Source organism: Alosa sapidissima, chromosome 18 (assembly GCF_018492685.1).
Source record: "Alosa sapidissima isolate fAloSap1 chromosome 18, fAloSap1.pri, whole genome shotgun sequence".
In the NCBI taxonomy this organism is placed as follows: Eukaryota; Metazoa; Chordata; class Actinopteri; order Clupeiformes; family Clupeidae; genus Alosa; species Alosa sapidissima.
This window is the reverse complement of record NC_055974.1, coordinates 18933332-18961078: the sequence shown is the minus strand read 5'-3', so window position 1 is coordinate 18961078 and position 27747 is coordinate 18933332. Positions and strand designations below refer to the sequence as shown.

The following is a 27747-nucleotide window of genomic DNA, read 5'->3' as shown; positions in this document are numbered from 1 at the left end:
TAAGCCCCTATGCGAATTGTGTTTGACAACCCTAAGGTCAGCTTTTATGCAGAAGTATTCGACAAGGATTACAGTTTGATTTGTTGTTATGAACTAAACTGTTCTACTCTAGGATAGTAATATATAATTCCTAATATTGACTTCTTTACCCCCATTTTACTAACCAGAAACCTTATCAAACCTGCACATGCGCACTCTGCTCTCTACCGGAGCGGTAGGTACTGTGGAAGCAGCCCTAATGGCGGAGAACGTACGGTCGCCTTTTGACTACCGGGAGCCCCCGACCCTCGACAGCGACGGAGATGGCAGCAAGCCGCCGCCGCCTCGGGGGTGAGAGAAATTACCTTATTTGACCATCAAAGAGTTATATTTTCAGTAGTAAAAGGGGCTCTGCTTACAGAACTACTATGTGTTTTATGGCTAGCATACCAGCCAATTTCTTGCGTCCGCGTGCATGTTGGAGTGAATAAAAGAGTGGCCGTGTGTAAAGGTTTCTTTTTTCACGTTAGCGGACGAATCTTTGACGACCGTCTTAACATTCTCATTCCTCAAACAAACTTGAATGGTGCATATTTTCAAGCTGAATGCAGGGTGTATCATTGACTATCTAGCTAGCTGTGTTGTGATAGATAACCCAGTAGCTCTCCGTTTGTTTACGTAGCTAACAAGTTGGCTAGCGGTGTCTGACGAGCTAGCTTACAACTAGCTTGTTACGACGCTACATCACTAGCCAATTAGCTAACGTTAGCTTGCTAACTTGTAGGCTAGTTATCAAGTCTGATCAATCAATTACCGGAACCTATCCCATTCATGAGCCATTTGAAGTAACATATATGCCATTTCAACGAGAAAACAAAATGTTTGACATATTTTATATGCTGCATTTTGTCGAAATAATTTCATAACCTGCTACCTAGCTTTTCAGCTAACTTTAGCCTAATAGCTATTCAACCACGGACTGTTTGTGTTGGTCTGGATGATGCTGTATGTCCGCTATGTTTTCAACTTCGCGCCTATAATTTGCCATCCCTACATCTCAGTGTTGAGGGGTGAATTGCGTGTGTTGTACATAATTTAACAGGATTGCTTGATGGCAGTATCCGGGGAAGCAACGTAGTTAACCTTAGCTGATATGATATTAACACTCCTCACGTTAATCGATACATATTCTGATGGACGGTCTTGATGACGGTATCTGATGTGTTTGCAATGCAGGCGGGTATGTGGCAGGAAGAGGAAGGGTACCCCGGTGAAAGTGTGTGACCGAGCGTACGTCACGGAGGACGAAGAGGAAAGCATGTCGGAACACAGTTACAGCCCAGGTAAGCTACAGGCCCACTCCCATCCAACGTCGGCCATGAAGGCATCACACAGCATCAGTAATTCACAATGATGCATTCATTTACAAATAGAATCATCAAGTTATCTTTTTGTCGCCCCCCGCCCCCACACACACACACATCATAGTATATAAACCTTTGCTCAGAAAGTGAGACACAACAGCATAATATTTGTAACAGTGGTTCATCAGCTTTGTCTCCATTCCCTGCAGGTGATGGACAGTATCCAGAAGGGGCAGAAGATCGGTTGCCCCCACCTGGAAGCCCATACTACCTCGCTGACCCCTCACAGTTATGGTAAGGAGGGAGAGGAGGGTGCTTCTTGGAGCTTTTCACATCAGAATCTAGACCTCATGGTTAACACTGATCTCTGAATATGATGAATAGCTCTGTTCAGTTATTTATTTGTGGATTTGTTGCAGAATTATGTGCCTTGTCACTGAATTCTGTTCTTCAGCTGCATCTCCCATTTTTTTTCTTCAAAAGATTGTTTCTTTTTTTCCTGCTGACTTTCTGACCAAGTCTCCCTCTCTCTCTCTCTCTCTCTCTCTCTCTGTCTGTCTGTCTCTCTCTCTCTCTCTCAGTGTGCCGGAACTGGGAGAGGAGGGGGCTAGCGGGGTGAGGGGGCCAGTGCTCTTCCACCCCCCACCCAACTGCAGAATCAGAGAGGTGCATTGTGGGAGCCAAGTGCGACTGGTTGTCATAGCAATTCGAGACATAGCCAAAGGCGAGGAGATCACAGTTGACTACAGTTTAACCGACTGGGGAGACAACACAATGGTGAGTCAGAATCACTGCATGTGGCTCTCAACTAATAGTTAATCTGAGAAGACTTTATCTGAAAAGGGATTATTTATGAATTGCTTAGGCTCTAATGGTGAAGGATGTGCACTATGACCCATGTTGAGATGAATCAAATGTCTTTGTTCTGAATGGTCCAGAGTTTCCATAGTTCGGTGTCTCCAAGAGGATTTGAATGCAGCTTCAACCCTGAAAACAATATCAAGAAGGTACTGCAGAGCCCCGTGCTTCTACTCTTAAATCCTCTCATCTGTAACTACTTGTAGGGATACACTGATGGTTTGGGTTTGGGCTACAGGTCAGCAAAAGTAAACACATGTAGAATGGGCAATTATTACGATATGAGTGAGAGTTGGTAAAGGATATCACCACGGCTGTGATTTGGCTGCAGGTCATCACTGCTGTAGAGAGACCATCCTTTGTCAACCCCACAAACAGTAACTAAATTGTTTGACTACAACTAACTCGCCTCAGAGTGTGTTGTGAGGTGAAACTAGGAATCTAATTTTATCCTAGGAACACATTTCTCTGATTTTTTTCAATACAAAGGGAAGGATTTTGAATGGTTGAACTTGATCACTCAGCAGTGTCAACCTGTGACTTTTTAAATGTAAACGTTTTTAAACATAAAAGTTTTTACTGGCAAAATGCAGTCTTTCCATGTGAGATAAAACTAGTTCTGTCCACTTGAGCCCCACACATTTTCTTTATTTACTGATATTGTGTGCCTCTACATCCTGCGAAGTTATAACTGCAAATCTTGAGTATTTCTATTGGAATTTTACTTTAGAGAACACTTGCCCAAATTTCAGAAGTGTCATGAAGCCATATTGACAATTTCAGCGTAAGATGCAAAGCTGTAGTCTGCCACATTGTAGAGAGATCAAGGGCGTTTTCACACCAACATTTTTTTTGGTTCTTTTGCATCAGTCAGAGTGTAACAATCACACTCGGGTGCGCAACAAAATAATCGGTCCGAGACCCCCAAAAAGAGGTGGTCTTGATCCACATCATCTGGTGAACTCTGGTGCTGTCCCACTGGTGACAAAGCGACCCTGTTTAATTGTAATGAATTAGGGGAGTTAAGAACACTGAATTGTGGGTAAAATTAGGTAAGTTTAATGTCGCCTTAATCCTTAATGTCCTGTTCTCTTCCTAATCAAATTGCATTCAAGGAGGTACACTGCCCTACACTGGCATGCATTGGCATTTTCTGGTCACACAAGTGCATCATCAGATTATTAAAGCGATGGTTCGGAGTAATTTCACCCTAGGGTCCTTTGCACCATGACCCCGAGCCAAACACCCTCCCAGAACCTTTTTTCCCTTGGTCGAACCCTGGTCAAGTAGCGCTGTCAGAAACTAATGACGTTCTGCAGTCGTGATGGAACCAACTTTTATCTTGTAAATTACCCCACTAATAATGCCCTGAATGGTACGAAACTTCTGCAGTAGTACAACTATGACCGTTAACCAATAACCAATAACAAGGCATTAGAAAGTTTGTAAGTGCACCAGGAGTTTATTTAAATAAGACTTGCCTGATTATCTGCTACTATACTGCTTAGTGATGCACGATATATCGGCGGGCGATATATTATTATCGGTCCGAAAATTTGCGCCGATATTTTTTAAAGTCCTAATTTAGGCCTACGTAAGGTCCGTCTGGCTACACTGAGCTACTTGAGCTTTGTTGGCTATACTTTTTTCTCAATATAATGTCAGCGGTGTGAATGTATTTCACCACTCTAACAAAATCTGTGGATATGCGTTCATTTGGATCTGTGCATCTCAAAATCCTCTCCTGAATGATCCGCCATTTAACCTTAACAGAGCGGAGCTCAGCCCTATCTAGAGCCGTCTTGTGCTGGTGTGTTTGCACTTTACCAGGGGTCGGGGAAACAAATAAACAAACTCGTTTGTGGGACGAGTACATAAGTAGGCCTAGTTCTAAGTTGTGTTTCTAGTATTATATTTGCATTACTTTAGCTTGGGTTTTGTATTATTACCTAGAAATATGCTAACCATTCGTGCTTCAGTTCCAGACAGGTCATCATAATAAGTTATTAAAACCTTCGGGGCTTTCTCCTTTCATTTCTGCTGCAGCAGGTTGTGCGCAACAGAGTAGACGGACATAAGATACAGTTTAAGGAGTTGCAGCTTTATTCAGTTACCCGCAGTTGAAACTAAACTAGTTTCCCTCACAAACTCTAATTTGGTCGCTATACTGTAGCTTATTCCAAGCGGAGTCGTTTATGAGCGTTTAGTCCTAAATGAAAACGATTCAAACTCTCTAGCCACTCACTCGCAATTCACTAACGTCAGGTTCACTTAAAGGAGCCACACATACTGTAGGGTTAGGCTACTGTTATGTTGTTGACTGCCGTACTATTGAGGACTATTATGAGTTCTGTCCATCATTTGGTGGTAGGTAAAATTACTGCAATAAAATTATGCTTGTTAAATGCTTTCCCCAAATCACTTTTCACAATTTCTTTTCAAGAGTAAAATTATCGGTTATTGTATCGGTATTGGCCACAACAAACCAATAAATATCGGTTATCGTTATCGGCCCTAAAATTCCATATCGGTGCATCTCTAATACTGCTGCGTCGACGTTTCTTCCGTGATTTGGGAAAAGCCCGTAAAAGTCATGGCAGGAAGCATGCATAAGGATGTAGATCCAGGAATGCACTAATATTTTGTTCGTAGTCCAGTTTGCAACAATTATTAGTTAACACTAAGTTGTAAACACTTCGGAAAAAAATATTAAAAACTGGATATACCAAAAAACGTTGATTGTAATCGCTTCCTGCAAGGACTTTTACGGGCTTCTCCCAAATCACGGAGGAAACGTCGACGCAGCGGTATAGTAGCAGATAATCAGGCAAGTCTTATTTAAATAAACTCATGGTGCACTTAAAAACTTTCTAATGCCTCGTTATTGGACTAAAGGTCATAGTTGTACTGCTGCAGAAGTTTCGTACCATTCAGGGCATTATTAGTGGGGTAATTTACGAGATAAAAGTTGGTTCCATCACGACTGCAGAACGTCAGGGAAAAAAGGTTCTGGGAGGGTGTTTGGCTCGGGGTCATGGTGCAAAGGACCCTAGGGTGAAATTACTCCGAACCATCGCTTTAGAATCAGTGCTAAGATCACCCCGCAAAGTTGTCATTGTGTAACTCGAAAGTGGCACTTATGCCTGGAAGATAAAGACCAAGTGACCTTATGGAGCAGTCTGCTCAATTACTAAACATCTTGGTCCAACTAGAAACAATGCATATGTGGAACTGAACTGGACCAAAGTGTGTATGCAACATTGTAACAATTTATTTTCTGCTGTGGACCAATCAATCAAACTATGGGTCTGAAAATGCCCCAAAAGTGTTACTGTCCTGTCATTTTACTGTCCCCTCAGGACATGTCCAAACTGGGGGGAAATAACATGTCCATATGACTCGCATGCTATGAGGCTGAAAATTTAACAGAATGGAGATGAAATATTGCACATGTGCATATATAATAAGGAATGGTAATAATGATGGATAATCAGAAGAATGCTTATAGAGAATAATTATTCTAAGTCACCTTTTGGGGTGACCATACACCACTAGAGAGAAAAAAATATAGGGCTTTTAATCGAAATTGCAGTTTGAAGTAAGGCATTTAGGTAATCACAAAGGCTGCACAATTAATCGTGTAGCTCGGAACTCTGTCCCACTGGTTAATCTTTTCACATGTATGATTTCTATATTCATGACCACCTTGTGTGACAGACCGGGAAGCTCTCATAATAGGAGGGCTATGCTTCTCATGTACTAAGCATGCTCACCTATAAGAAGTGGCCCGACTTAGGGATGGGCATAATTAATCGACGATCGATAGTTGATCATTAAGAATTTTGTCGATCACGTTAATTTGTTGTCGATAACTAATGCAGGTTGCACATAGTGTGTCTTGAAGCAATGAAATTAATTTCACTGTGTGGCAGCAATGAAATATTATACCACCTGAAGAATTCACGGTGAAGTGTGCGGCGTGGGACCATTTTATCGTTTAAAAAACGATAACGTTAGTTCACTGCAAACACTGCGATGTAGGCTAATAATTGCCTACCAGTAGGGCTATCAGTGCACGAGCAATAGAAGACATTGTTTCGATTTACCTCGATGAAATAAGAGCTCTTCTTAATATTATATTGTTGTTTGGTTTAATACATTGTTGTCATTGAAAAGTTCTTGTCCTACACCATGGGTCTCCAACACGTTGCTCTCCAGCTCAGTTGCTTGCCGTCCCCTTCTGAGCTTGCCAGAGGCTGAAGCAGTAGGCCTAGGCTACTAGTACTACATTTAAACACAATTGTTGCCGCGACTGGAGGCATTCCAGCCTATGAATTTAATAAAGTAAATCATGCAGTTCAAACTCAATTCAGGCTACGCAATAAGGTTTTCATTACAGCCCAACGCGCGTTTTGAATGAATGAAAGCGGCTGCCTTGTCTCGCAATAAAAAGCGGGTGAAAATCCCGACTCTTTCAACTACATGAAATGTAATAGTGAGCTATCAAATACCACCCAGATTTCAGTGCTCATCAGACCCAACATTGAGCAATATAATCAAACTGTCCAAAAGTAAATTAAATCCCAAACCAAACGGAAAATCTTCTGCTTTTGATAGCGGTAGCCTATATGCGCTCCAAACGAAACGCATGTCTCACAATAAAACGCACGTAGAAATAAAGGCTTGCTCAATATATCCTATGCTTGCCCCAAATCAAGCCCTGTGCTTTGCGCAGCCTAAATAAATAAAAGGCCATAATTTGAGGATTTATGGTAGTTATTTTTTATGAGGCTTTGTAAAATAGCCTAATTGTTATAGGCTAATCCCTCACCCTCTTTCTCGACTCCGTGCCTTGGATAGTTTTGAGTTACATTTTGACAAAACCTGTCAGATCTAAGCATTATGTTTTTGGTTAAGTTATTGTTTTTGGTTAAGTTATTGTTTAACAAGATTGTTTTTTATAATTTATTATTTTGGAACAAACGAGGGTCTCTGTTTAATCTAAACACCAGCTCACATTCCGCTGCTTTAGAGCACCGCAGCGCTTAACATCTTCAAGTTTAGCCTAACCGAATATCCAGTTTAACTGCCACAAGTTATTCTTCTTGTGATAAAGATCTCATCAAGGAAAAACACGCTGTATTTTTGTATTTTCATTGCATTTTTAAATTTCTAAAAAGTTAAATAAATAATGATTTTTAATATAGGCCTACAAATATTAATGATTAATCGATAGTTGATTGTTAATTCTCTCGACGATCGACTAAGAAAATTTAATCGAATGCCCATCCCTAGCCCGAATTTCCAACACGAAATTTGGAATATTTAACTGAAGCTATAATATATATGTATGTTTTTTATATATATATATATATATATATAAATAAATAAATAAAAGTATATCGCAAATCAAACCTCCATTGCAATAACTTTTAGAAAAATTGCAATAGAGTCCCGAAGTGTGACGTAGTGTTTCCATGACGGCAGAATCATTGAATCTAAACAAACTTTCGGAGTGGCATAAATAGCATTGAATGTAGACATGTGGCATCATTTCTAGCTAATCAAAATAAATATATTAATTTAACCATTTTTACCTGCTAGGCAGCAGCTTAACCACATAACACGGATTCCCTGGCAGGTGTAATAGAAAGAAACAAAATTCCAGTGGATATTTCACGTTCACATTTTTTGCCAAAAAAATAAAGTCAAAACACGTCTGTGAATTTAAGGATTTTAACCGCATGCTGTGAAGTTACATGCAGGTCTCTTTTACGGAGGAAACCCATGCTAAAATAAAATTCTGTAGTCACAAATTTGATCGTGTTGGTATGAATATATGTTGTAGTATGTGATTCCTACAGTGTAAAAAAATATACTAACGTCTTAGAAACGCTACGTCATGGCTTCGGTACTCTATTATATTTTTTTCCTGAAATTGTGCAGCCCCAAAAAAATAAGACCTTTTAAGTACATTTGTCAAAACTTGGTTCACATGCCAAAGATATTTAGTATACTGTCCTAAAAGTATAAAAGTAAAGCAAACATATTCATGTTTAAAAAGCTCCATTTGAAGAATTTTGATATATTTTCTATTTAAAAAAAATGACACTTATCAATAACCAGAATAGTTGGGTGATTCATTTAATATTCAACAATTAATTTGACAACTAATTAATTAATAGTTGCAGCCCTCCGGTTAAAAGTCCAAAACCCACCAGTACGCTGCTGTAATCACAGGAGCCACATGAGCTTGGGCAAAATAAACAAATAAATAATAATCAATTTTCTGTGAGACGTTTTCTTTTCCCTGCTGTGTAGCTCAGTGTCTGATAACCTTCCCTCCGGAGGTGTGTGTGTGTGTTTCCACTTCATTTTTGGGGATTTTGCGACATAATGTTTATAAACTGCATGGTTGTTTACTTAAATATCTCTCCTCTTGGTTGTAGAATGTACTGGTATATGAGCACTGGTGAAAACTCAGACACTTGTGTGACACTATTCAGGGTCCGTTTTCAACCTATAGATGCCAAATGCACCGATGGCAATTTTATTGGCCAATTGAGCCGAACTACTTACTCTCTCACAAACAGATCTCAAAAAAAGTCCTCCAGATTACTGTAGCTTTTTCAGAAAGTTAAATGTAACTGAAATTGAATTGGCGTATACTGTGAAAAGAAAATAGGTGGAACATTTCTGTTTAATACTGAATTTGATCTATATCAAATGTTTTCTAACTTTTCTTTTTAAAGTATTTCAAAGAATAGTGCATGAAGTTACTAATATATATATATATATATATATATATATATATATATATATATATATATATATATATATATATATATATATAATGTGTGTGTGTTTAATAAGCCACCATCTAAAAAGGTTGATTTGACAGTAGTCTTTCATGAATGCATTTTTGTTACACCTGGACTCAGTCAGTTCAATTATTGCGGCAGGTTTCAGCTGATAAAACGTCTTAACGTGTCAAACGTTGGCCAATCAGTGCGTGCATCTTTATTTTCAAATGATTATACTGACCAATATAGTCTGCTCCAGTCGATTGAGACGATGTATGTAAAAAATGAACACATGAGATGTGGTGAGCTTTTAGGAAACATTTTCACACCATTGTTCGATGATATTGACCCTAACAAACAATAATTTGTATATTTATTCCTCATGATGCATGCTTTAAGTAATGGAACTTTATAAGGGACTTTAACCCCCACCCCCTCTGATGGTGAGGAGCCTCAACATCAACAACCTCATCAAATGTCTGCTGACATTTTTCATTCTGTCCTTGAAAATGACACAGCGGTTAGTCATGTAATGCTCTCATGTGTTTTCTACAGGAGGAAGAGTCTGGTCCACTACCACTCTCTCTGACTGTCTCAGACTACCTCACCCCGTCGTGGTCGCTCTCGCCCTCCTCTTCCCCGCTGTCTCACTCTGAGGCCAGTGACTCAGACCGTGAAGACGAAGAGGAGGAGGAAGAGGAGGACGAAGATGAAGACGAGGAAGAAGAGGAAGACCTAGAGGAGTTGCGGGGCCGCATGATGCGCCGGCGCAAGAAGCGCAAGACCTCTGCTTCCACTGCGACCACTGCTGCCGCACCCGCCGCCACTGCGTCGTCCTCATCGTCCTCGGCGACCAAAAAGAAGGCGTCTGCCGGCCGGCCGCCTGCAGCTCACCGTGGCCCCTCCCTCTCCTTCTCTCGGTCCGCGTCCAGCTCTGCGTCACCCTCCACGGCCACCACGGCCTTCCAGGCCCCCCTGGCGCCACCGCCCACCACCAACATCAACAACAACATAAACATTAACATTGGGCACCGTGGCAGCCTCGCTAGTGCCCCCCGCAGGCAGCATTGCGCCTACTGCGGCCGCCACTTCCGCTCGCTGGCGCGGCACCTGGAGAAGTACCACGCCCAGCAGCCCGAGGTGCGTGCCGCCATGGAGCTGGCTCACATGCGTGCCCACAGCGCGGCTGCTGCCGCCGGCGGACCGCACGCTTCCTCCTCCTCCACTTCCTCCGCCGCCCAGTCCTCTGCTTCCGCCACTCACTCCACTTTCTCCTCCCCGCAGCCCTCGTCCTCCTCGGCCGCCACTGCTCCGACCTCCTTGTTCTCCCGGGAGAACGCTCAAGGTCCTGGGGCAGTGTCATTCTCCCTGTCGCTGTCCCAGCCCTCCAGGAAGACCCCGACGGCGGCACTGTCCCAGAGCCGCAAGAACACGGCCACCATGTCAGCACTCAACACGCAGCCCGGCAAGAGCCCACCTGTACCTGCCGCCACCGCTGCTGCAGCTACACGGCCTCCAGCCAAGAGAGGGCGCCGGCCAAAGAAGGAAAAGGAGGAGCAGCTGAAGCAGGAGGAGCTGGAGCGGGCCAAAGAGGAAGCGCCACCCACGCCCGGCCGGGAGGAGGAAGAGGAGGAGGAGGATGAGGAAGAGGTCGAGGAGGAGGAGGAAGATGAAGAGGAAGAGGAGGGAGAGGCCGAACTCAGCGATGGGCAGGAAGATGAGAGCATGGAGGAGAAGAATGGAGAGATGGCAAGGTGAGAAATATGGCACACTGGTGCAAACATGGGGAGCATTCCAAGTACACGGTTCAGTGACAAACCTGGGTAACTGACAGTAAAGGGCCGTTCACACCAGGAACAATAACTATAATGATAACAACAAAAGCAACAGTTTTAAATATGGCTGTAGTTACCGTAATATGAATGGCAATGTCCCCACCATATATATGGTAACATGAAGACATGATATTGTTGGCTATCACTTTCAGAGCGTTTTTAAGAACGATAAAAAGCTGACAGTCAGAATCCATTGAATTCAAAGTCTAAACTTTGTATAGCGCATTTCATACACAGAGGTCATTTAATTTGCTTTACATAAACAAAATCAAGCAGTAATAGCTAATAAAAGAATATAAGGGCAATAGTTTAAAAAGTAAAGAACAAAAAACAAAACATAAAACACATTTTTAAGCATAAAAAGGCAATAGTTTAGAAGTGTTTAAAAAGTAATAATTAAAAGACATAAAACATAGAATGATTATTCAGTGATACTAGTCAAAAACCTAGTGAGCAGTAGAGGGTGACAATTTTTCGGTATTCCCACAGGAGTCCCACGGTATGCGAGTAAATTTCACTGTTGGTAAAGTGATAGGACGGGATAGAGTATAGAAATCAACGGGAGCGGGCGGGAGACGGATGGAGCCAGAGATTAAACTAGATGTACCACATAGCGGTACAAAATATGACCGCCGCTCAGTCCTGTACATTCGTTCAGCGAAAATAAATCACACTTCAATTTGTCTCCATCTTTTACTCCATCCCCCACTCTTGAAACTTTAATGTATGCTTGTTTGCCATGCCTGAGTGTGTGTGTGCGGCTGCACAGAAAGTAGCCTACTGGTGCTGAAAAGGTGAATAGATTGTAGAATAGCCAAAGAAGATGTAGCATTGTTATAAAACCTTTAAAATCTCTAAACAATCACAAGTAGGGTAGTTGATCCATTGCAACTGGATTGATGAAAGGTCACTTACACCTGTAGGCTACATTGTATTTGGGAAAAGCAAAAGGTATCAGCATAATGTTTAGGGCTGAAACCATTCATCGAGTTACTCGAATAACTCGATTACAAAAATTACTCGAGGGAAAAATCCTGCCTCGAAGCCTCGTTAAATTCCTGACGCGCACTATACGCGCAGGGATCTGATTGTTCCACACGGACAGTTGTTCAGGAAGCACACCACTAGCGCGTGAATCGTGATACATTCTGAATTTAGCTGGCGCGATGGCGGAATCTAGATATCCATAAATGGCTTTTCAAGTAAAGTTTTGGGATCATTACATACTCAAAAAGGAAAAGAACAAGCATCTGAACCTAAATATCCACTCCATGCTGTTTCACCAAGCGTCAATAAAGTAGGCTAGGCTATTTAACAATCTATCTAGCCTATCTATCATCTATCTACGTAGCCTATAGCCTACATTGATGTTGGCTGATTTTAATCACATACTGTATTTGTAGCGATGTCGTGATGGCTTGTTTAGCTTTGATGTTTTTAAGTAAGTAAACTTATTCACGTTCAATTGCAAGACAGTTTGCCTAAAAAAGAACCCCTCACACACATGCATGCACCCTCATCTTTCCTCACGCACCGCACGCGTGCACACACACACAGGTTTCTAGGTTACCATAGCAAATAGGCTCACCCCAGAAATTATTTTTTAGTAGCCTAATGGTAAATGCTGCAGGTGTAGAAATCTACATAAAACAGATATTTATGTTGGATGTCAGGTCTAGATTACAGCATGAAACTTGTTGTAGGCTATAATACATTAAATTGCTTTCCCTCTTCTCCCTCCCAGCACTTCGCAACATAGTATGGACAGCTTTGTTCGCCCAGCTAAGTCATGCACAAGAGGCTGCAATTTTACAGAGAGCATTTTGAACATTATTTAATTGATGGCACTGGCACTTAAAAACACTAAATGGGTAAATTGCAATAAATGGGCTTAGTTTTGTAGCCTAATCTTGGAGTTAGAATATATACCCCTGTGCCAATTGCTTGATCATTTTACAGCCATGTCATTTTCGTTATGCATTATGTTTTTGGTTGTTTAAAAATGCAAAAAAAAAATGTATTCGATTAATCGATCGATAAAGTGCTACATTAATCGATTACAAAAAGAATCGATAGCTGCAGCCCTAATAATGTTTTTATTTATTTATTTATTTATTTATTTATTTATAAACAAAAACATCTCTGTCAGTTCCATGCCGTTTCAACAGCTATCAAAAACAAAGGTCATTTTTGGATGGATGGATTTTTTGTGAATGTTTCTTCTTCTACATAAGATTTTAGTCATCTTTAGTTCATGTGATACTTTATTGTCAATGCACAAATTAAGTAACAGTAGTCTGAAACGTTATTGTTAATGAACAAAATATTTGCTTGGTATAACTGCATTTATAGTTTTCTACAAATGCAATCAATCAAATTGGCCTCCATCACTCAGCCAACGCTAACGGTAACATTACCTAGGTCCTTATTGATATTATAAGATTAACGTACCTGCAGTAAAAACCAAGCATGTCCGATAAACGTCCTCAGATTTATTTCGGCTTCAAGAAGAAATGGGAATTACACTTCATGTGAACATCGTCCTATCCTTATTAGACGTTCTCTGCGGTAAACTACAGTCCTTGTAGGAAGCGTCCATTGTTTTTCCAACCCACTTTTAACTTCCAACAAAATTACGTCTCACTGCAACGATGCGCCATCTAGTGGACAAACGACTACTTATCGCCAATACTGGAAATGCAGCCATGATGATGATGATGAATATTTATTTTGGCTTTCTTTTAATCCTACTGAATTTGTAATTATGTATCGGCCGTTCTAATACCGATAGTATGTGGGTGCCTGTGTGTGTGCATGTGTATATGTGTGCACCACCATCTACAGGCCAATGAGTGTACAGTCACTAAATGTACACATAACCTAATTTTTTTTAGACCCCCCCATGGATGAAATTCTATGTAACTTGGCATATCCCCAGAGAATGCCAGGCCAATCATACACATAAAATTTGGTGCAGTTCTGAACATCTTAACTGAAGATCGGGGCGATTAAAGCAGAATAATATTGCATTTTCATTTTTTACCGGGGGGGTGCAAATCACAAATGAGTGATTATGGGGCAGATTGATGTGGGCCCTTGAGACCAACATACCATATAAGATTCTTCATCTCAGTGCCACGGTTCAGGTAGTTATTTAGGAAAAACTGCTTTTTTTGCGGTTCGGGGGGGGGATGGCCCCCGGGGACGGAACAAAATTTTTCCGTAAAACTCTAGTGGGGCTACTAGTGATGCACCGATGTGAAAATTGTGGCCGATAACCGATATTAATATTGCTGTTATAACCGATACCGATATTTACCGATGTCGATATATCTGTATAGAAAATACATTTTTATGATAAACAAATAAAGAGCTATTTTCCAAAATGCATTTTTTTAAATAACATTTCAATAGCCTACCTTAGAACACCAGAGGATTACAATATAATAGAATATATCTGTATTATTTTATATCCTGATATAAAAAGAGAGAATACTGAATGTCTGATATTTATGACAGCACTTTATGCAGATTAGCCTATAGGTATGGCACACTATAGGCCTACTATTTATATTACAACTCTCCCTCTTTAATTCAGCTGTGTGGTTGAAGCCTGGAAATATTGTAAACAAAGTAGCATAGTTGGCTAGCTTATCATAGTCTACTGATTGGACTGTTCAGTTTCCCCATGTGTGTTTAAGTTTCAAGGTAATACTTGTTCTCCTTGGTACAGGCACTTATGGGAAACATTGGTATTGAGATGATTAGTCAACTTGAAACCAAGAGTTTTAAACAAATATGTGCAGCATGCTAATGTTGCTAAGCAGATTTAATAGTAATTTAGCTAGTCGTCTTATATGAGTCCTTGATTTCACGATTGTAATGTTTTATTTGGATTGCGTTGGCCGAGTCGCGCGTGTCCATTGAGTGAGCGAGAGGGAGCGGGGCAAAGAGAGGGGGTTTATACTGTCTACTGTCTAAGTCTACAATGAAAGCAACGTAGGCTACCGCCAAGTAAAGCGGGAGATGTGTGTTGTTTATGCGGCCGCGTAAGCTGCAAAGCACTGCTAGACACTAGAAAGGGTGTGTCGGTTCTGCCTTTTCACACCGCGACACAAGTTTGTGGATATGAGCGTTGCGATTTCAGTTTCGAATCGCATATCGTTACAGCCCTATTAAATTCCTATTACGACCATATAACTACATTCTGCCTGATGCACAGTTATATTTAGCCTACCGCGAGAGATGTAGGGCTAGGCGTGACATGACATGCAAGCCAGCCATCAACTTGACTGCAAGCGACGCGAGCAGCGCAATACACGCAACGTTTTGAAAGAACTTTTGTCAGATGCCCAGTGTCTTATTTCTGTCAGTCTTGTTGCTCTGCTATTTTAAATAAGAAATATGATGCAATAGAAGGGCATATTTAACGGATTCAGTGTAGACAGATAACACGCTTGGATCGCTACACACACGTCAAATACACAGGAATGATTATCGGCCTGTTCACATCGGCCCTATTTTGACATCGGAACGATACCGATGTGTAAAAAAAATGACCGTATCGGCCGATATTTTATCGGTGGCCGATATATCGTGCACCACTAGGGGCTATATACCCACCAAATTTCATGTGCCCCGGTGGTTCGGTGTCCCGGGTATCGTTGACCAAAAATTCAGGAAGTAGATGAGGTGGGGGAGGACTTTGACAATCCCTATATGACCGCTTCGCTAGCGGCGGTCATAATAAAAAAAAATATGCTACAATGCGGTGAGTGAGTGCGCCTATCAACAATCAAAACATGTCTAGCTTTACTCAACACATTAACACAGTGTAGTTGTCAAGTTGTATGGATAACTGTTCAAAGTCGATCTCAATAACCCTCTTCACCTCGCCCATCTGATGGTTGTTATGGGAAACTAACTAGCTAACGTTTTAGTACTGTGTTCATAGCTACCTGTTTACTTACAATCAGTGGCAGCGACCTCTAAAACATGTAAATGGGTGATTTGAGTGTGAGAAGATTAATGTAATTGCCTAGGCCTGCAGGCAGGTAATGCATGTATAGTGTAGCCTAAATTTCCGAGGCAACCTCAGTGATTTGACCGCGATTAACCAAACATGCAACAGAGTCTAAACTTTAGATAACACAGGGAATGTAACGGGAGCGGGACGGGATTCAGGATTTTGCAGGGCAGGATTTTTTTTTGGGGGGGGGGAGGCGGGCGGGGTGTGTGTATGATCGGGATATGACGGGAGTATTTTCGTGGGCTCGGCATTGGATGGGAGCGACAATTGATTCCCACGTCACCCTCTAGTGAACCACACTCACATTCATCACCATGAAAGACTTTCCTTACCGTTGGTCCGTGTGGACGCTCATATCATCATAAGTTGTTATGGGTTCTTTATACTGTGCATCTCAAAAAATGATAATGCTCATTGAAAAGTCTATAGCCCTGCCCAGGCTGAGACAGTAAATGCTCAGGAAACCCATTGCAATTGTTTTGACTTAATTAGCTGATGGGAGCTCTTTCTTAGGCTGACATTTCTGTTTTACAACTCATTGAAATAAAAAAAGTTAAGTATCTCAAAAAATGAATCAAATAAATAATTTATACAACCTAGTAGAAGAGCCCTATGGCCCTTTTTTAACCTAACAATACTTCTCAGAACATGCACTGGGAAGGATCTAGATTTAACGGGTTTAGCGGACTATAAGGACAGTTGTTGCTGTTGAAATATTGTATATGGTAGGAGACATTTCATTGCCCTTTTCAGTTAACAAAGAAATGGCAAAGCATGAGAAACAGAATTTGCAGATATTTGTATATAACATGGTAATGCTAAAATGTAATCTTACCTGTCTACAAATAGTAAGAATTTGCTTATAATATTTAATTATAAGTAATATTTATGTTGGATATGTAAATATTTGCCTATACCACAGGTTAGAACAGACATTTATTGACATTCCTAGCAATGTTTTTGTCCGTGTGTCCGTGTCCTTGCCTCTGTGGAGTAAGCTACCTAAACGTGAGATGGATATTGTAGGGTTGGGGTGTTGAACTACGGTGCATCATGATCACCAGTGCAGTCACCTCAGTAGCATTGTGTATCGAACAATAAGCCAAGCATTTGACACCAGTGCTTTAAGAGAATCTGACATTGAAAAATGTCCTGGTCACATTTCACACGCATCAGGTAACACTTAAACAGCTTGTAACATTGAAGTATATGATATTAAGAATGGCTAGTTAATTTACCCAATTTATATATGTATAAAATATATATGCATTTGATGCCTTTCTAATAGAATGAAATCAAAATGCAGATGGTTTGTTTCATGCAGGTTTTTTGACTGCACAACATACTCTTTAATGTTGCTCACTGACATCCTGACCTTAGTGGTTCACAAATTTCAATAATTACATTTACATTGTTTTTATTCATTTAGCAGATGCTTTTATACATAGCGACTTACATATGTCAGTTATATTACAAGGTCCATTGTCCCCACAGCAACTCTGGGTTAAGTGCCTTGCTCAAGGGCACAAGCTGGAAATTGAACCCATGACTTTTCAGGCTACTGCATGCTAGCCCAGCTCCTAAGCCACTATGCTACCACCGCCCGTGTAGGCTAATTTTGTTATGTTGAATCATATTGCCATTTATATTAACAAGTAGAATTTATGGAATATATTTGCCATTGTTTGTATATTGTACATTAGTAGCAATACATTATGTGCACTAATGATTATTGTGACAAGTGATTAATTGGCTGAAACTATGTTGGTGTAGGTTTGCAATTTGCTGCTCAGAGGCACAGGAGGACTATCTGACCTCAGCAGCGTGGTCAACAGTGTTTCCTGGCAAATCTGTGTTCATTTACTGGGAATTAGTTTTCTCTTTTCACATTTGACCAACAGATGGCACTAGTGACTTAGTCATGACTTCTGTTTATTAGCTTTTTGTTGTTGTTGTTGTTGGTTGCTCAGTTAGTTGCAAACAGAGAAATGGCTGGTGTCTCATACATGGCTTAAGACTAGTCCCTCTTGTAGCTTTTTCTCCATGGTGATCTGCATTGAAGTACTTATTTTAGTCAAAGACCAGGCCAACTCCATGTACATTAAACTGGCCCAAACTGTTATTTATTGGCTGTGCAGTTAGCTACATAGCTGTTAACTCTGTGGACCTCTGGTATTTTTTATATTGTTTATCAGTTCTCAGGCATTAGGCGTGGGCCAGGTGGTTTAAGATCTAAACATAAATTATTATATAAAAAGGCTGTAAACATTTTGTTTACTTCAGGCACAGAAAAGTTGCTTGCTTTAAACCCTGTAGTTGTAAACTGAGAGCGGCTCTTGTATTGGGCTAGAAGTGCACACGTGAAAGATAGGGGTCTCGATGGCTGGTGGCTAATGCAAGGCCCAGGGCTCTTAGGCGGTGATCACGTTTCTGACTGTCAGCCATACACAGCTCTATTCCTGGTGCTTCCTGTCATACTCGCAGGGTTTGGTTACATGCTTTTATTGACCAGTTAATTGACCAAGTAAAAGATGCAGGTTGCATCAAGATGCAGGCATTTCAGGGCCTTCACGGACTAAGTTTAGTGATATGTCAGTAAAAGTATGAATTTTTGGAGACTGCAGACTGCAGGATTTGCAGTCCTGTTGATAAGTTTCCCTCTTTCCCATGCTTTCCCCAAATCGTGCAGCCCTACCTCCCTTTTCTGCTTTCTCCGTTCATTCTTCATCCTCTGTGTGTTCAGCTCCTACTTTCCCCTCCAGCATTATTTCATCATCTAATAGGGGTGGCACGGTTAATGAAACCGTTCGGTTCGGTTCGGGGCGTGTGTGCATCGTACGGTTTTGACGGTTAATGTAGCCTCATGCCCATATGTGACCTCAGACAGTTTTTTTCCCTTTCGCAGAGGTGTGGCTAATCGGGAGGGTGGGCAGGTCAGAATATCGTGAGCTTAAATATTGTTTCTCAAGTTCATTTGCGGCGCCCTCACGGCACTTCAGCAGCTTCGGCTGTGCGGTCGCAGCCGCTTACTCAGTTTCCCGAAGTAACATTAACAAAGTAGCCCTCACAAAAACTATTTGGAAATCGCAACCAAGTCTATATTTGCAATAGTTAAGGGGAGTAGGAGGCTATATGAGCTGCCCCTCCGCTCCTGCGTGCAGGGGAGACGTGTAGTAGGCTAATAATAATTTATTTTACGTAAGGGATAATGTATAGAACGCCGGTCATTATGGGAAAATAAGTCCTGACAGGGCGAACCAGACTTGTTCCGCCCTGAAGGGACTTATTTTTACAGTAATGACCGGCGTTCTATACATTATCCCGCTTATTATATGGCTACTTGCCAAAACGAAATAATAAACTCCCCACGATATGACTTTAGACTACATAACCTAGCCTATTTGTTACTGTTCATCGTGGCATTTGCTGAGAAACAAATAGTTCGCAACAACACACGCTGCTGAACTTGAATCAAACATTCTTTAGAACACAGCTGATCAACCGTCTGCTTTCACGTTTGAATGAAGTTCCAGTCCTTGCGTAGTGATATGAAAGACGTATCGGAAGCACAAAACCCGTTGACATTGACAGCGGTAATTATATGTTTGCAGCAGTAATTACATGAATTTATTTACTGCTAGAACTTTGGGAAATCCCATTCAAGTCAATGGAGCGTTCTACTAGCATTGTGAAGAGCCGTATAATAATGTAAGGTAATAACCTCATATCTTAAAAGCCCTCAAATAAAATATCATTAAAATGTGTTTTGGGTATTCCTATCACATGGACGATCTAACGTTCAGTTTCTGTGAGAAAATATCCCTGTTGAGGGGAATTACAGTGACAGGAGAGAAAAAGTGCACATTTACAGGGCTTGTCAATGTTATGTGGTAGCCTAGAAGCTATCTTGCATAGCTCGGCTACGCTATGTGTAGAAATAAAATATTCCATAATATTTCATTCAATCTTAGTTTGCTAAAAAGGCACAAAAATTCCTGTAGATGGCAATAATGCATCCTACTTTTTTGCCAAATAAATAAAAAGCATGTTGAAATCATCAATGTCTTCACTCTTGCTGTATCAAAATCTCACCTTTCCTCAGAGATGGTCTCAATGATGCTTAAAGTCATGTCTTTTAGTTTGTGCATGATTACATGATATAACTATACTAATACTGTAGCCTAAATGGTGGATAATTAAGCTATGCATCAAATGGTGAAGTATGGTATTTCTGAAGTGTTAAAAGATTAAAAGAAAAAATAACAAGTACCGTACAGAACCAAAAACCGTGACCCTAAAACAGTGATACGAACCGAACCGTGGGTTTTGTGAACCATGCCACCCCGATCATCTAACCACCTCCATCGCTTCCGTTTTGTCTTGTCTGTATCCCCCCCAAACACACACACTTTCTGGATTTTTTTTTTTTTTTTATTCTTCCTAGAATCTCTGGAAATGTGGATGGATAACAGTCTGATGTAGTTCCTATATGCATCTATTGTAAATCACTTTTTGTGTACCATTTTAAATGTACCATATAAATGTCTTACCTATAAATACCTATAACCCCCCCTCCCCTTTCTCAGGCCTCACCGGACCCACATGCCCCCCCTGCTGTCGTCCCTGTCATGCCTGGTGCTGTACCTGCGTCGGCAGCAGCACTCGGCCTTCCTGTCTCTGTCGCGCTCTCCCGGCTCTGCCGAGGCCTGGCGCCTGCTGTGCCACTCCAGCCTGGCGCTGCTCATCCTCTACAACCGCCACCGCGAGTGCGAGGTGGCCAAGCTCACCATTCAGGAGTACCGCAACCGCTTCACGCCGCCGCCACCCCCCATGGCCTCCTCGTCCGCCGCAAGCTCGGCCTCGGGCGCCACCACCAACGGCGCCGCCAGCAGCAACGGCACCGGCAGCACGTCCTCCGGCTCCGGCCCAGCGGCGGCCCACCCACTGGAGGTGGCGCTGTCGCCGTTTGAGCGGCACGTGCTGTGCCACCTGCCACGGGCGGGCGTGGTGGGCAAGCGGGGCCGCATGCAGCCGCTCATCCTGCCGCCGCACTCCGAGGCCTGTCTGGAGCTGCTGCTCAGCACCTGCGCACAGGTGGGCGTCGACCCGCAGAGCCCCTACGTGTTCTCGCGCCCGTACCACTCACCAGCCACGCCACTGCGCGGCACCGATCTGCTGCGGGGCCTTGCCCGCTCCAGCGGTGCCAAGAACCCGGCCGCCCTGACCGCGCCACGCGCACGCCGACAGGTGAGTGCCATTAGTAATTACTCATCACTTGGGTAGAGAAAAGGGGGGGAGGAATGGATGATGGTCGTGTATGATGTGGGGGCGGGGGAGGTCACCTATTTTGTGTTTTTATTATGTCTCACCATTCACTTTTATTAATTCATTATGTGTGTTTTTGTGATCGAGGTTGTACAGCGGTCTTATTTAATAAAATAAAAAACCCTTCTGTTACCATTGTGAAATTGTACTGATGATGATCTCCACCAGGTGGCGATCCTGACCCAGCTGCTGTTGCTGGAGGAAGGCGAGAGGAAGCGGCTGGAGGACTTCCTGCAGCGTGAGTACCATGTGACTCAGAGCTGCGCTCGGATTGGCCAGGACCCGGGGTTGATGGGCCGCGTGGGTCGCGTGGTGCTGTACGGGGAGAGAGACGGAGTCCTCTTCAGGGGGATGAGTCTCCAACAGATCTGCCTGGAACTCGATGGTAAGGGGGGATGAGGGGGTAGAAGAAGAGAGAGGGAGAGAGAGAAGGAGGGAGGGATGGCTGGCTGTTGTGTGTGATGGAGAAATGTGGGGGATGTTACAGATGTAGTCTGTGTTCAGTTATGGCTTCATGGAAGTTTGATGATATGTCTGCTCAACGGCCAATCAAGTGACACTCGTCACTCCCATGCTCTTGAAACATTGTGTTGATTGGCCCTGGCTCTGCGAATAGGAAATGAACAAACACCAGTTTTCTTAACCTTATACATTTCCACCCCTATTTTGGAGTTTTTCCTCGAAATTGCACACCGCCTACTTAAAATGGCCCTGTTGCCACATACTTTGACTTACAATCAAGTGCCTGACCTCTTTGGAAAGCTAAGGCCTTGTAGAATTTTTTGGTACCAATAGATTGACTGTGTGATGAACTATCAGAGAGTGGCAAAGGGTAGAATGATAGTTTTTTTTATAGGCGGTTATGCACATCTCTAGAAATGACCACATTCTGCCCTCTTGGTCACTTATTTTCTCTTGAAAACACCACTGAGGCCCACTACCAGGTCTTGTGAATCTGTATGTCAAAGTAGATCCTTATAGGATGAAGTATGACTGTGTGGGACCCATATTTGTGTGGGCATACACATGCGTTTTGCTAAGTGTCCATTTGGAGACTCCAAAAGGACCTTTGGTTACCCAAAACTAAAACTCTTCCTATACAAGAACCCCTTTATGCAGAACCATGATCTTGGTGTCAAATGAAAGGTTACAGTCTGTGTCTCATGATGGAGTGATCCCTGGAGAGCTTTGCAGTGGCTGTGCCATACATTTAGAGATGCATTATCTGACCTGGAACTCTTACTTTTGCTCCAACACCTTTGAGATTTCCATGAAAAAATGACAAACAAGGTAATGCAGCAAACATTTGTATTATAAAATGAAACAAAGGTAAAAATAGTAAATATTATTATCTCCCCCTTCCTCTGCCTCTCCCCCTGCTTCTTGCAGCACCCTTTCCTCTTTGTGTCCCACTGGTCTCAGCCACTGGTCTCAGCCACCGGCTCCTCTTCCTCAGACACAGGATCCTCAGCTCTTGATGTTTTGCTTGGTGGGACCCAGTCTTCATTGCTGTCACTGAAACAATTGTACAGATGGAAGTTAGACTCAGACCCACTAAAGTATATGAAAACCCTTCCCAACAACTTATACAAATTATATAAATGTGTGTACTCAGGTCACACCTCCCCTGCACTCTTTTTTACACAAACACACACACACTGCATTCTCACCTAACTCCCCTCCCCCAGATACCAGAACTATTCACACCTCCCCCTGCACTCTCTTTTACACACACACACACACACACACTGCATTCTCACCTAACACCTAAAAACTATGCACTAAACATTACAAAAGCAAACGAAACTGTATCTGTAACTGTATATGGATATAAGTAGTATACTCACAGCTCGAAATCAGGGTCCTTCCCAGCTAAAAAGTTGTGCTCCTCCTCGGAGTCGCATTCGGAGAAACTACTTTCGGCTCCTCCAGATCATCGATGTCCTCCGGTTCAACATGTTTCGTTTTTGCTTGTCTTTTTGGCATGTTTTTACAAACAAAAACCTTCAAAAACTGCCTCTTGCTTGTTCAGTAAAACACTTCCAAAACACTGCTTCGGTGACTATGTTTACGCATCTGTTTTACGCATTGAATTTAGCCGACAAGGAAGTAGAATGTGACGATGTGTCACATGTCTAAAGAAAGCTCTCCTCATTGGCTACACAGACATCTAGGTCCCATCTCATTGGCTCAATCAGACGCAGCGCTATTGCCATTCAAAGACTGGTTGTCAGATTCATCGCTTACGTGACTCATTGGCTTTGATGGCATCTATCTCGACTCTCATTGGTCCTACAGACATGTAATTGGTATCGATGGAATCAGAAGAGCCTCGTGAACACGCAGAGTACCGTGAATCCAGCGACAATAATGGAAGTAGAACCGAAATATATGGATTTCCGCGAAAAATAAGTTTTTACTTCGCTTCTTTTCGTATGCATCTGTTTTGTTTGTACTGGCGTGTACAACTACTCAATATATTGGCAATAAAACAATGTAGATATTTTACATCTATGGATTCTTACGAAAATTTCAAGACCAAGCATGCTGGGCTAACTTATTGGTACGGCCATACAGACAAGTGACAAAGTATGAACGCAGCAACTTTGGGGGGTGGTGGAGGGGGGTATTCTGATATGTTATATATCGGGATAAACTTATATTTTACACACAAAATATATGTTAATTCATGGAAAGCTTTACATATATCGATTCTTGAGATTCTCAGCTTTAAAATGGTATATAGCATGACTATGGTAGTTCATGATAAGGTGCAAAAAAATGCATGGGGGTTGTTGGGGGGAGGTGGGGGGCACTGTATTTGTCCCGAATTCGGGTCACTATTAATGTACTGGGTTAAAGCTTTTTCACCAAAGGGCCTGCTAGAGGACCACACAAAAAAAAAAAATGCTGTTTGGGATTAGAATTACCCCCTCAAGTTCAAGTAGTTTATTGTCCTGTACGGTTCACAGTACCTGTAAGTGAATGAATGTTGCACAGGGAATGAGTGAGACGTGTCGATAGGAGGAAGAGCACTAGAAGATGCTGAAGTAGGATTCCACTCAGTGAGCTGTACCTCATAATGCCAAGCAGGCACTGCACACACATTTTCACACAATGTTAGCCCTGAATCCATTGAGTCTGACAAAATATTTGACTCTGTAAGGGCAGCCGTGGCCCACTGTGCTGTTTGTGTTTCACTAATTCACCGATTGGGTTAAATGCAGAGACCAAATTTCCCTCACGGCATCAAAAAAGTATATATACTTATACTTATACTTGATATGATCAATACTACAGTAATAATAATGTGTTCCCTCGAACTCTGCTCCCGTTCTCTCCCTTTCTGCCTATCTCTATTGTTTTCCATCCGGTGGCCCCTTTTTCCTTTTTTATCTCTTGCTAATCTTTCCCTTCTGTCACCACCCTGTTTTTGATCATTTTACATCTTTCACTTCCTTCTCTTTTTCTTTTCCTTTATTTTACCTCCATTCCATGCATTTCCCCCCCGTCTCTCAGTGATGTCTGGGAATTCTGCCGACTCTTTCTCGGACGACTCGGACGTGGAGGCGGAGAAGGGCAAAGATCGGGTGGAGGTGGGGAAGAAGGGAGCAGCGGGGAATGGCGGCGCCAAGAAGAAGGGGGGCAAGGCGCACCCTTCCGCTGTGGTCACGCCCGCGGGGCACAAGAGGAGGGGCGCTCAGCCCAAATCAGGTGAGGAGCAGGCCGGTGTGCCGTAGGGGGTTCTCTTAGCCTAGAAATCTAGACGCACCCTAGCGGCGGCAAATTAATTTGCTCAGCCTGTACGTCTAGTATCGAACCATAGGGATTTCTATTGGCTTAGCACCGTGGATGTTCTCCAATCACAGCGCTCTATTTTGTTAGAGAGTCTTAAGGCTGTGGTCACGCCCGCGGGGCACAAGAGGAGGGGCGCTCAGCCCAAATCGGGTGAGGAGCAGGCCGGTGTGCCGTAGGGGGTTCTCTGGGAAAGATGGCATAAATATAAATACAGTTTTGCCCATGAGTGACTTCATATACATGCTAAATTTCGCCGAAAAAATGTATCGCTAACACTTGTGCTTGTATGTTGTGCCTGTACATTTCCAGGCAGAGGAAACCTATTGGTCAAATAAATATGTGATGAAAATTAAATTTTGGGCTTAAATGTATGTTCAGTAGTATGTCATTATGTTAGTGTTTGTCCAGGTATGATATGGCGTTTTTCTGCAGTGCATTTAATGGCATAACAAAGTCATAATTGCCAGATCTAATGGCCAGAACTAGCGTTGCTGACGCCTCTGAAACCAACCAGCCTTATTGCCTCCTTCATGTGTCTATGTATGTGTCCATTCCAGGCAAGCGCGGCGTGCTAAAGCGGCCGTGGTCAGAAGCGGAACGCGTGGCCGTGGAGACGCACCTGAAGCGCAACATCATGGAGCTGCGGGTGCCGGCGAAGGCGGACTGCGAGCGCTGCCTGCAGCTCTGCCCCTTGCTGGTGACCAACCAGCGCGACTGGCGCGCCATCAAGTTCTACTGCCACAACCGCATCCAGCTTCTCAAAAAGCAGGGCCGCCGCGAGGCCAATGGAGCCGCCATCTGCTAGCGTGCTGTGACCGGGGCTCTCGCATACACACACACACACACACACACACCCATTGTGTATGTGTGTCCATTCTTACACATTCACATGTGATGTTACATGCATAAATACAACACACAGATCCGCACACACACACAGTACCATACTGCATTCATGCAAACATGTTGTACACATACTCGGTTACAAAGAAGATATAAATAATATATAGATGTACATTCGTTCTCTTACACAAACACACATACAAATCCAAACAAGCATGTATGTATGCATGTTTGTGTACCCACCTACACGCACACATACATACATACATACATACATGTATACATACTCAAAGACTATGGCCCTTGCTCCGTTACCTGTCTTCTAGTGTTTTCCACATGGATATATTGATATTGGGCATGACCTAGTGTCACAGGAGGGAACCGCATAGTCAGGCATATTTAATGTCTACACACTCACACACACACACTGTACACACCCATATACACACACTGTACACACCCATATATGTATATATATATATATATATATATATATACCAAGTCATATCCACACAGAGACTTCTGACACACCAACACACACTCCCACTCACGGAGTGTGAGGGTCCATGAACTTACGTGTACAGAGACATTCCTCTAAGTGTGAACAGACTTTCTAGGAGAAGAGATTTGGGAGATCACACAGGTTCCCATTGGCGGGTGGACTCTTGATAAGTCCCATGTTCGCTCACCCTCAAAGCATGGGGACACTACTGGGACATGTTGGATGTCGACGAAAACAATAGGGATGGATGACCAGATATTGTTTTTTTTTTTTTTTTTGCTGTTTTTTTTTTTTTTTATAATTATTATTGATGTTATTGATATCCTTTTTTTTTTTTAAAAAAGAAACTGAAAACAAGTTCTTTCTTTATGAACAGCATTGTCTGTCCTGTGACGTAGTGCCTGTAGGAGTGTGCGCTAAACTGAATCGTTCCCCAGCGAGTTTGTGGACTGTATCTAGCAGTATTTAAAAAATGTTTTGGGATCGTTCCTGTAAACGAGGCCCCTCGGCTCTTTCACCCGTTCCTTCTGGGCCTCTGCCTGTCCGTACACTATGGTCTGTTAGAAAGAGGCAAGGCACGCATACTTGAATTCATTTCATGCATCTATCCTACTTTTTTCTGGTTATGACGCTGCAGCATCAGACAGTCTTGTTTAGTCATAGTGTACATTTAATATCTTACTGGCAGATAAAAAGTTAGACATAGTAGTCGTACAGGTGTCTCTGTTGTGCTATGTTGTACATACTGTAAATATGGACTTATAAAAAGTACTACGTTTTGAAGACTTTGTTTAATTATATGGCATCACACAGTTCTATCTGGTTTTACACAGTGCTGTTGAAAGACACATTTGAGACATTATCATTCTGATTTTATTTGTCTTTTCTGGTTATGGACAATACAAATCCACGATTATGAACGTGTCGTCTTACATAGTTTTGTCTTCAGAAGAAAGGTCATACATCACTTTGCACATCACTTTAATACACACAGGTTGTATACAGAAATGTCCAAAAATACAGAAAATGCTTCAAATGTGGTGAGTTGTAGCTTTCTTCCCCCACTAAACAAATGTACAAATGTTGTAACATGACCATACTCGGTGAAATGAATATGTTTTGCTTATTCACCAACAACGACACTGGTGCCATCAGCAGCAGTAATACTGCCCGTAACGGTGACTTTAGTTGCAACACAGTAACTGCAACTAGGACTGTCAACAAATTTTGCTGGACGATAAATTGTCTCAGAAATTATTGCGATAATATTGTCGTTCTGAGATAATTTTCTTTAAGCATCTCTTTAGCAATTTAGCGAACTATACTGTGTGTGAGTGTAATCCATTTCGCGCTGTCCTGTTTGTATTTCGTTTGTCGACTAAATGCCCTAGTGACTGTGCTCTGTCGGGAA

General features: G+C 42.3%; 1 protein-coding gene across 3 annotated transcripts; it reads left to right on the top strand.

Moving 5' to 3' along the window:
* The first annotated feature begins 200 nt into the window (after window positions 1-200).
* LOC121689691 (pneumococcal serine-rich repeat protein) lies at window positions 201-27372 on the top strand. 3 transcript variants are annotated; one of them, XM_042069722.1, is made up of 11 exons: window positions 213-330; window positions 1216-1322; window positions 1553-1637; window positions 1925-2120; window positions 2282-2350; window positions 9560-10758; window positions 20455-21115; window positions 21362-21578; window positions 24713-24907; window positions 25549-25845; window positions 26243-27372. In XM_042069722.1, the coding sequence occupies exons 1-10, from the start codon at window positions 239-241 to the stop codon at window positions 25794-25796; spliced, it is 3069 nt and encodes a 1022-aa protein (XP_041925656.1). In that variant the 5' UTR covers window positions 213-238; the 3' UTR covers window positions 25797-25845; window positions 26243-27372. The 3 variants fall into 3 exon arrangements, with proteins under 3 accessions (XP_041925655.1, XP_041925656.1, XP_041925657.1); XM_042069721.1 differs by having other exon boundaries at window positions 201-330; window positions 25549-27372; XM_042069723.1 differs by lacking the exon at window positions 2282-2350 and having other exon boundaries at window positions 25549-27372.
* Window positions 27373-27747: the final 375 nt, after the last annotated feature.

Coding starts and splice junctions, on each gene's coding strand:
- LOC121689691 (XM_042069721.1), top strand. CDS start 239: ATGGCGGAGAACGTACGGTCGCCTTTTGACTACCGGGAGCCCCCGACC. Junction 2,351..9,559: donor CTGAAAACAATATCAAGAAG/GTACTGCAGAGC, acceptor TGTTTTCTACAG/GAGGAAGAGTCTGGTCCACT. Junction 21,116..21,361: donor CGCCACGCGCACGCCGACAG/GTGAGTGCCATT, acceptor GATCTCCACCAG/GTGGCGATCCTGACCCAGCT.